Source organism: Diceros bicornis, chromosome 17, assembly GCF_020826845.1.
Source record: "Diceros bicornis minor isolate mBicDic1 chromosome 17, mDicBic1.mat.cur, whole genome shotgun sequence".
Taxonomy (NCBI): domain Eukaryota; kingdom Metazoa; phylum Chordata; class Mammalia; order Perissodactyla; family Rhinocerotidae; genus Diceros; species Diceros bicornis.
The window spans coordinates 56,618,674-56,628,585 of NC_080756.1; the positions used below are offsets into that span (position 1 = coordinate 56,618,674).

At 50.7% G+C, this 9,912-nt stretch overlaps 1 protein-coding gene across 1 annotated transcript; it reads right to left on the reverse strand.

The window, feature by feature from the left end:
- Window positions 1–3,192: 3,192 nt before the first annotated feature.
- Window positions 3,193–5,183, reverse strand: KCNA1 (potassium voltage-gated channel subfamily A member 1). Its single transcript, XM_058557607.1, has one exon. The coding sequence runs from the start codon at window positions 4,858–4,860 to the stop codon at window positions 3,373–3,375; it is 1,488 nt and encodes a 495-aa protein (XP_058413590.1). The 5' UTR covers window positions 4,861–5,183; the 3' UTR covers window positions 3,193–3,372.
- Window positions 5,184–9,912: the final 4,729 nt, after the last annotated feature.

Below are 9,912 nucleotides of genomic sequence, written 5' to 3' on the forward strand. Positions count from 1 at the left end.
CCAGAGAAAACAAGTATTCAGGACAGGAGCCACTGAAGCTCAAGACTTAGGAAGGGGACGAAAAGGTAAAAAGCCCGATAAAATAAATCTATGTAAGTAAACCAAAAGAAAGTCATTCCTTACTAGGCAGTTTTTTTAAGTGCACCTTCAGGTCTACAAAAACATTTCAGCACATAACAGTGCAAGGGTAAGAGCTTTGTCAGACTCCGCATGCCTATGCTACACAGAGAATCCCCGTACTCTGTTCCTACGGACTTGGTTGCAATGAGCTACAGATGGATAAGCAGCATTCACTTTCCCCATACCACCCAAATTCACAACAACTCATCTCCAATCCCAGGCTGACAGGTTCACCACATGCGGCACTTTTTTCCTGTAACACATGCAGAAGAATCACGAGTCCAGCATATAACCACAAGAGGTAAACCAGGTAGCCAAAGCCAGTCTTATCAGGCTTGTCCCATTTTCTTATCCTCTGACCCATCCATCCCACAGTACTGAGTGGATTATTGCTGTTGACAGAGTGCAGTGTTTCAAGTTCTGTGTGTCCTAGATCTCAAAGTCTAAATAAAAGATCAAGATATCCCCGGAAATTTAGGGGAGGTTGGCATTTTTTCCCAACAGGGGACTTTTAAGCAGGTGGGAGAGGAATAGCCAGGATGAGTCAAGGTTCAGAAGAGAAGGAAACATCACATGGGAAGGTTTAATGCCCTGTGGTCAGATGCTGTGCAGTCCTTGGCCCCTCGTCTTCCATGATGTTACGTTCTTTGTCTTACAGATTCACAGAAGCCACACAGGAAAATAAAATGTCCATGTTCTTTCTTTCAACTGAGTCAGCCAGCCTGGGTGTTACTCTAGCTTCTTTATTGCCTCGCTGCTAGTTCTAGGATAGGGTTGGGAAAGGGATGGAAGGAACAGGGAAGATTTCCAGAAGAAGCAGAGCAGGAATGTAAGGTGGTCAGCAGCAGGCAGCCACATGCTGAGTGCAGAACGAAGATTCCCCACCTCCGTGTCCTTAAAAAGGCTGTGAGTGCCTCTCCAGCTGCTGGGCCCCAGAGGCCTATGTTGTATGGCTCTCTTTCAGCTAGGCACAGGGTCCCCACTGTTCTCTGGGCTGGGTGCCTGGGGCAGCGCAGGTTAGATGCTCAGCCGGTGAAGTGACTGCCAGGTGGGAAGACCAGAGGAGCATCACAGGAAATATCTGAAGGGAGCGGGCCAGGAGGGAAGGCCTAGGAAAGGTTATTATGAACTGAGTGTTCCCATACCCCCAGTGATGCCTGACCACATCAGACTATCAGAGATTTGCAAAGTGCTGTTGCTAACAGAGGAGGGATAAGGAACTTTACAAGGAACAATACACTGGATCTGAGGAAGGCTTGCATGCCCAGAGTGCCTTCCTCAATAGGAAACACATTCCCAAAAAGTTTGTCTTGGCTTCTGGTGGAGAAGAGGAAAAACAAGTTCACGGTTCATGTCCAGTTCGAAGATGGGTCTCAGGCCCCGTTTACATCCCATGTCAGGCTGCCAAAGGGACCGAGTCCAGTGGATGGCCAGAGAGACAGCACCTTCCTGGATCTCTCCTGCCCAGGGTTTAGGATGGTGTGGTCTTCGCACAATGATGAAGTGAGACAGCAAGGGTGGAAAAGGGAAAAGCAAAAGATCTGTGCCCCAACCTTCCTCCCTTTTTTAACATGACTTCTCAGCTGTGTTAATGGAGGCACTTTCTACAGTTCACTGTGGGTACAGGATAAAGGCACTAAGCAACTATTAAATCAATTGGTTGAGTTTCTTCAGGGAGCCTCAAGGGAAGGGCCGAAGTCTCTTAAGACTTCAAATCATGACCGCAAAGAGAAATCAGCTCTGCTTTGGATGCATACAATAGATAAACATTTTCATTTACATCTTAAGAATGCACCAAAAAACATGCAGTATTGCACCTTTTTTTGTTGGTTTGTTTGTTTTGCTTGTGTTTATCTTCAGCTAGAAAGAATACTTGTTCTTAGGTGTTGCTATATACACTTTGATAACTTATTTAGTTTTCCACATAGCTTCCCCTTAAGGAGTGGGCATCTTGGTCCTTTCTGCCTATACCTGCAAGAAACCTGACATTTCCCTGAGCAAAGGCAGGAAAATTGACTTAGTGCCCCCCCACCATACCCCCATTATTTCTTTTGGGCCCTTCATCCCACAAACTTGTAATTTTTATTATTTTTAAATCTTTTTTACCGAAATCATGCATTAATTAATTCAAGGTACACTTTAATCAAATAGGCCATAATGCTGAATAAGAGAACATGCTGTGAGCTCCAAAAAGTTATTGTTCCCGTCTGACTAACATATGCACTTAAATACAGTACTTTATTCACTAATAAAATAGTTAATAAATGAAGGAGTGCACTTTTGGTGAATGCAAATGAAAAAGGATCTATTTTTAGAAGAGTCAATTCCAACGTAAGCTTATCCTCTATTGTCTGAGTTAACGGTCTCAGCATGCGATTACAAAATAAATATTATCAGGTTCAAACATGCTTACATTTAACGCCATTTGTGCTGTCTTGCAAAAAGGAGGCTAAGGTTTTATATCCAGTTCTGGAGGCCAGGGGTCAGGGTGCAGGACTGGGGAGAAAAGACCTGTGTTTTGTTCATCTGCAGTTGAGAAACTTAGCAGCAGGGCAGATGAATCAATTAATTTAACTCAGTTCTCTTTTTCTTAGAGAACAGTTTGGATTAGAAAGGGAATGGGGCAGAGGGAAAATCCCTACAGATCAGGACCAGTATCAGATGCATAAGGTGCTTTGTGAACCAGTCTCAAGTAATTTTTTCCCCTTGTGATATGCAGTTCAGTTGATCAAAATAAAAACGTTTGTTCATTGTCCATCTTGGCTGGTATGTCATGTTACAGATAATACATCAGATGCACTGTCTTAACTGTGCGGTGCAGTTTGTAAAGATTTTATATTGGAGTTCCGTGCAAATTTTACTTTTCTACTCCTAAGTGATCATCTGATTTTTAGTTAAAAGAAAAAAATCAAAGAAGCCAAAGGATTAAAAATGTTTCAGTATGCGGAAGCACATGAGTCTTATTTTACCTAGACTAGCTCACGGACTGAATTTTTTTAAACCAGCTTTAGAAAATACACTTTCTCTTCCCATTTTTTTAATAAAAAGAAAATAGTTTCTTTTTTTCATGGATCTTGAAAGCTTCTGGTTCATCACCCCCAAAATCCGCAATGCAACAATGCATTGACAGTTAAATAGAGCGTATCAAGTATCTACAAAGAGTGACATGGGTCACTATGGTTTTTGTTTTGTTTTGTGTTTCAAGTCTTTCAAGCTGCTAAGTGGGGTTTTTTTGTTTGTTTGCTTGGCTTTTTAAACATCAGTCAGTAGCTTGCTCTTATTAACACAGTTTTGGTTAGCTGCGGTGCAATTGGCAGTTCTGATATTGGCCTGTCTGTAATGGGCTATGCTATTATTCAGATCCTCTTCGATCTCCATGTACTCAGACTTGCTGACAGTAGAGGAACTGCGCCGACTGAGGTCACTGTCAGAGGCTAAATTAGGGGAGCTAACGTGGAGCAACTGAGCCTGCTCTTCCCCCTCAGTTTCTCGGTGGTAGAAATAGTTGAAATTGGACACAATGACAGGTACGGGCAGGGCAATTGTCAGCACACCAGCGATGGCACACAAGGAGCCCACGATCTTGCCTCCAATTGTCACAGGGTACATGTCACCGTATCCTACAGTGGTCATGGACACCACCGCCCACCAGAAAGCATCGGGGATACTGGAGAAGTGCGACTCAGCTTCTTCCGCCTCGGCAAAGTACACTGCGCTAGAGAACAGTATGACCCCGATGAAGAGGAAAAAGATGAGCAGCCCTAGCTCTCTCATACTAGCTTTGAGGGTCTGGCCCAGGATCTGGAGGCCCTTAGAGTGGCGGGAGAGTTTGAAGATTCTAAAAACCCTTACCAACCGGATGACCCTGAGGATGGCCAGCGAAGTGGCCTGCTCGCCCTTCTGGTTTCCCTCCTGCTCAGCTATCTCGGTGCCTAGGGTGATGAAATAGGGAATGATGGCCACAATGTCGATGAAGTTCATGATGTTTTTGAAGAAGTCCGTCTTGCTGGGGCAGGCGAAGAAGCGCACCACCAGCTCGAAGGAGAACCAGATGATGCACAGGGTTTCCACGATGAAGAAGGGGTCCGTGAAGATGTTGGAGTTGTAGATAACCGTGGTGTTGTCGATGCGATGGATGGTGCCTGTGAAGTCCTTGTCATCCTTCAGCTCGGGTAGAGTCTCCAGGCAAAAGATGACGATGGAGATGAGGATGACCATGACGGAGACGATGGCGATGACCCGGGCGGGCCCCGAGCTCTCGGGGTACTCGAAGAGCAGCCACACCTGGCGCTGGTACTCCTTCTCGGGCAGAGGGCGCTCCTCCTCCTTGATGAAGCCCTCGTCTTCCCTGAACTTGTCCATGGCCTCCTCGCCCAGCTCGTAAAACTTGATCTCCTCGGAGAACATGTCCAGGGGCACGTTGACCGGCCTCCGCAGGCGGCCCCCGGACTGGTAGTAGTAGAGGATGGCGTCGAAGCTGGGCCGGTTGCGGTCGAAGAAGTACTCGTTCCTCAGGGGGTCGAAGTAGCGCATGCGTTTCTTAGGGTTGCCCAGCAGCGTGTTGGGGAACTGCGCCAGGGTCTTGAGCTGCGTCTCGAAGCGCAGCCCGGAGATGTTGATCACCACGCGCTCGCAGCACTCGTGGTCGTCGTGGTCGGCCGGCCGCGGGTAGATGCCATCCTGGGGGTGGCCCGGGGCGGCCGAAGCCTCGTCCACGTTCTCTCCAGACATCACCGTCATGGTGCAAACGGAGGGTAGGGGTGAGAGACCGGGAGAGAGCCCGAGGTGGAAACGAGCGAGAGAGGAGGGGTGGGGGGGACCCGAGCGCCCCCCCCACCGGAGTGCGCGTCTCCCCCACGCTCAGGGGGAGGGGCTTCAAAGCGAGCAGGTCCAGAGATCTGTGACTTCGCTTCTCGTTACCTTCCCCTCCACCCTGCCTTTACTGAGTTTGGAATCCCCCTTGCCTGTAGCCAGGGTGCAGCTTTTTGCGGAGGGGTGGGGTCGGGGGGAGGGTTGGTACTTCTTCCTGCTCCGAGGTGCCTTAACGCAGTGCCGTTCTAGCGGACCGGGCCATCGCTTCGGGTGTCACCCTGGCCTCCCCTCCCCTCCGCGAGCCCTCCTAGGACCGGGTGCAGAGCCAGCTCAGCAGATCCCCTCGCCTGCCACCCCCTCTGCTTCTCCTCGGCTCTCCCCCCTTCTACCCCTCTTCGCCTGCCGCCTTCTAAGCTCCCACCGGGGCGATCGATGGACGCTGCAGAGAAATAGAAAGTGATATGGGGGTAGAAAATCAGAAGCATTCAGATGGGACGGACCTACAGACACTGAAGAGCACAGACCTCTAGCTTTTTTAGACAGCACTGGACTTTTGCTAGGGTTATCACAGACACACAGACAGACACACGCAGACACCCCGAAATCCAAGTTTGGGGCTGTTCCATCCCACTTTCCCCAATGCCCAACAGCCGATCTGGTTACAACTTCGTTAAACTAGAGATCGGAAAAGCGCCGAGAGACGCTGAGGGAGCTCCAGATCCCAGGCAGCATCCCCACACCCTCGGCTTCCCGCACCCGGTCGCCCCAAACCCCGCTTTTGCAGCCCCAAATGGGGAGCTCCCTACCTGGCCGGCAGGCTTGGCGCAGGGGCAGTGCTGAGTCGGCGGAGAGCCCGAGTCGGAATGCGGCAGGTCGCCTTTGCAGTACCCGGGCGGGAGCCGCGGCCGCCGCCGCCGCAGCATCCGAGAGGCGCCGGGGCAAACTCGCCGCCCTCGCCCCCTCGTCCTACGGCCCTTAGGTGGACAGTCGCTTTACTGAGCAGCTACGGCAGAAATGTCCATCCCCTACCCCCATTCTCACCCGTTGCCAGCAACCTAGAGACGCTGTCCTCTCTCTGGTGCAGGGAGTTCCGGAGGATGCGGGGCAGAAAAGCAAAATGCCACCCTCTCCCGAAGCTCTGAAGCAAATGACGATAAACAGCACTCTCGCCCCCTCCTAACACTGTGGGAGCCCTTGAATCGATCCCGAAGGAGGCGAGCGAGCAAGAGCCTGGATCTACATGGCTCTCGGGTCCCCTCAGATTCCCGCACCCCAGCGTGGCTCTCGCCGAGGCTCTGCTGCGCGCCGGGAGCCGTTAGGAGCTCCGAGTGGGGCAGGGTGCGTGCGGCGGCGGGTCCGCTCGGTCCATTTCTGGGCGCTGCAAGATCAGCAGAAACCTGAGAAAGCGCCTGGAATGCGCAGCAGCGATTGGCCCACCCGGGCGTGGGTTGGGGAGGGCGGGGGAGGGCAGGAGCGGGGAGGTAGACGGAAAATATGAGGGGGTGGCTTGGCACAGGGGGGTTGTCATTCAGTTCCCACCCTTGCCAGCACGGCCTTTTCCTTCTCCTGCTAGAAAAGCCGACCACTAATTCTACCTCCCTTATGGTCCACAGCCCCGCACACGCACGGTCCCTGGCCGCGACCTTCCCCGGGAATTTCACATTGTAAATGGTCAGGTCCGACGCAATGCAGGCGGTGGTGTTCCTGGCAAAACTCCTCGGATGGGTCTGCGTTCGTGCAGTCCCACAATAATCCGCTTCGGGCGCCACGCTCTGCACGCCATCCGCCCCTCCGGCAGGGGGCTCTCTACAGGGCCAGCCCAGCTTCTCGGAGAGATGCCGACTTTGGGTAGAGCTCTGCGGTTGAGGATCACCTGAGTTTGTTCTGTGTAGCGTTACTGCGAGGCGGTGGTGCTAAGAGTCTGTCCCTCTTTGACTTACGACGGGAGTTGAAGTTTTCACTATAAGATTATTGTAAAATACGGAGAATGTGACTTGTGGGCAATCTAAGGCTTGGTGGGTTTGTGGGGTTGTCTGCCAACTTGGTGCTAATTGGGACGTATCTGAGAAGCAAGTCGCCTGCCCACCTCCCACCTACGTCCCTCTTCCCGCAGCCTCTTATCCTGGCCTAGTGCCTCCACAGGGCCATTTGCAAGGCTTGCAACTTCTTCGGGAAAGGGTCCGCACAGAGGCGCAGGGCAGGACCAGCCGGGGGCGTGCGCGGTGCACTGGGAGTGCGGCTCCAGCTGCGCCCCCAAAGGCGCTGCGCCTCCACGCCTGCAGCCCGCCAGAGGCAGCCAGCAGCTCGGGTACTTCAACTGCTGCTGAGTCTCTGAGGAGGCTGAAGAACCCGGAGTCGCCGCTGATTGGTTCCCCCGCTGCGTTGGTACCACCCCTTCGCACCACCACGGGTCTTGTTGCCTCCCGCCCACACTAGCCACCTCTTTAATCAAAGCCAATGATTGCATCTCCCCCCGCCCCCGCACTCTATCGTGGCTAGTGGAAAGCCCAGGCAGTGCAACAATCCTGGGTAGAGAGCTAGTTAAGTCCCTCCTCCAGATTCAGACGCCAGCATTCCTTTCAGAAAAATAAAAGTGTTTGTTCCCTCCGCTCTGCTCTGCTGGATCCATACCCCAGCTTTTCTTTTATTAGCAATGACTTCTCTTAATCTCCTCTTTCTCATATTGAACGCTGCCTTTTCCCCGCCTTCGGCACACGTATTCCTGTATCCCACTAACTCCACGGTTCCCTAGCTTTCTGCACTACTGCTTTATTGTAAAAAAAATTAAGGACATAAAACAGGAAGCTCTGCGCTGGTCCAGTGCCTTATTTTTGTTGCTGCTGCTGCTATTGCTGCTGCTGCTGTTAACAGCACTAGGGAGATAACCCTGCTAGATCTGATAAACATTTTCTGACCATGTCCTAGGAATACTGGCTCCCCTACCCTGTTCTTGTCCCTCCCTCTGCCTGTAGCCCCCTTCCTTCTTTTAAGTGCCCCTAAGACTGTCATCTCCCTAGCCTCATGTGGATGCACTTGCCCTGATTCAGCATTTGGAGACTGCCTTACTAGAAGAGGCTTGCAGACTGCATGGGATCCCAGCTTCCTAAATTCAGGGTTTTATTAGAGGGCATAATAAGATCTGGAGGTTTCAACCTCCCTAGCAGATATGCTTAGAGCACAACTGGACTCCCAAGGAATTGGAAGAAAGTTGTCCAGCTAGCACATGGTCATTCATCATTCTTGATGTAAGCCCATCATTGATAAGGGTCTGAAGATATTTATTCATTCAACAAATATTTGCTCCACCCTAGCTATGTGTCAGACATGTTCTAGTGCTGGAGACATAGTCATAACTAGGACATATGAGGTCCTAGCCCTCACAGAGCTCACATCCTGGTGGGAGAGATAGACAATAAATAAACCATACATTTTATAATCTTAGGTAAAGAAAATTAAGCAGAGGGGTAGAGAGTGACAAATATAAGTTTGGATGCATAGGAAGGGCCTCTCTGCAGAGGTAACACTTGAATAAAGAACTTCAAGAAGAGAGAGAGAAGGAATGGGGAGATCAGAAAGATAGAAGTAGAGGCAAATGCAAAGGCCTCCGCCCCCAGCCAAGTACAAGCTTGGCATATTGGGAAACAAAAGAGGGCCAGCGTGGCTAGAAAGAAGTGACCAAGGAAGAGTAGTGTAGAAAGCAGGTCAGAAGAGTAGGCAGGGGCCAGATCATGCAGAGCCTCTTAAGCCACTGTAACAATACTTCACTTTATTCTGAGTGCAATGAGAAGATATTGGAGGACTTGGCTCCATATACTAACATTACATGATTTGCCATTTTTAAAGATTATTCTGGCTACTGGAAACAAAGTGCAAGTTTGGAGGTTAAGTTGCAGAAGCAATGATGGCTTAGACTCGGGAGACAGTAGTAGGCTTGTGAGAAGGGGTTGGAATAGGATTACATTTTGAACGTAGAGATGGCAGGATTTGGGCCGTGGGGGAAAGAAATATTTCAAGGACGTCTCCGGGCCGGCCCGGTGGTGCAGGCGGTTAAGTGCACGTGCTCTGCTGAGGCGGCCCGGGGTTCGCCGGTTCCGATCCTGGGTGCACACCAACACACTGCTTGTTGAGCCATGCTGTGGCAGCATCCCATACAAAGTGGAGGAAGAGGGGCATGGATGTTAGCCCAGGGCCAGTCCTCCTCAACAAAAAGAAAAAAAGAGGCTTGGCAGATGTTAGCGCAGGGCTGATCTCCTCACAAAAAAAAAAAAAAAAAAAAAAAAAAAACATCTCCTAGGTTTGTAGCCTTAGTATCTAGGTGGATGGTGATGTCATTTACTGGAGGAGTGGATTGGACAGCTTCTCTCCCACCAGAATGTGAGCTACACAAAGTCTGGGACCTTGTACATCTTAATTATTACTGTATTGAGCAGTTGAGGCCTCTCCTCAGATTCTCTCCACCTCTCCATTCTTCTTGCCCTGTGGCCACTTGCCCTGCCTCAGCTGCTGCTGGAACAGCCAGCTCTGTGTGGGCAACAGAGTCCTGCCTCCTGAGGTTGACCACACAGCAATGAGTGGAATCAGGATTTCTCAACACCACAAAAAGGTCCAGGTGAGCAACACAGCCATGTGGAAGCATTAAATGGACCAGTGGGAGCTTGCCCAGTGGGAGATACGAGATAGGATGGAGCCTGTAGATAAATTCCCTCCCCCTTAATTCATTTCAGGGACAAGCAACCACATGGTCTGGAGACAGGGCTGTATCTCTTTGTGGCTCGTGAAGCAGTGGCCAGCTTGGTGCCACACCACCTGGTATTTGCACCCTCTCCTTCCCTATCTCACTTCCCTTGTCCTTTACTCTCACTGCCCGGGGCTCGCACCTTCCATTAAAGCACAAGTCCTGTCTCAGGGTCTGTGTCCTAGGGAACCTGGCCTGAGGCAGAGAGAATCCAAACTTCACATTGAGACTTGTTAAGTTTGAGC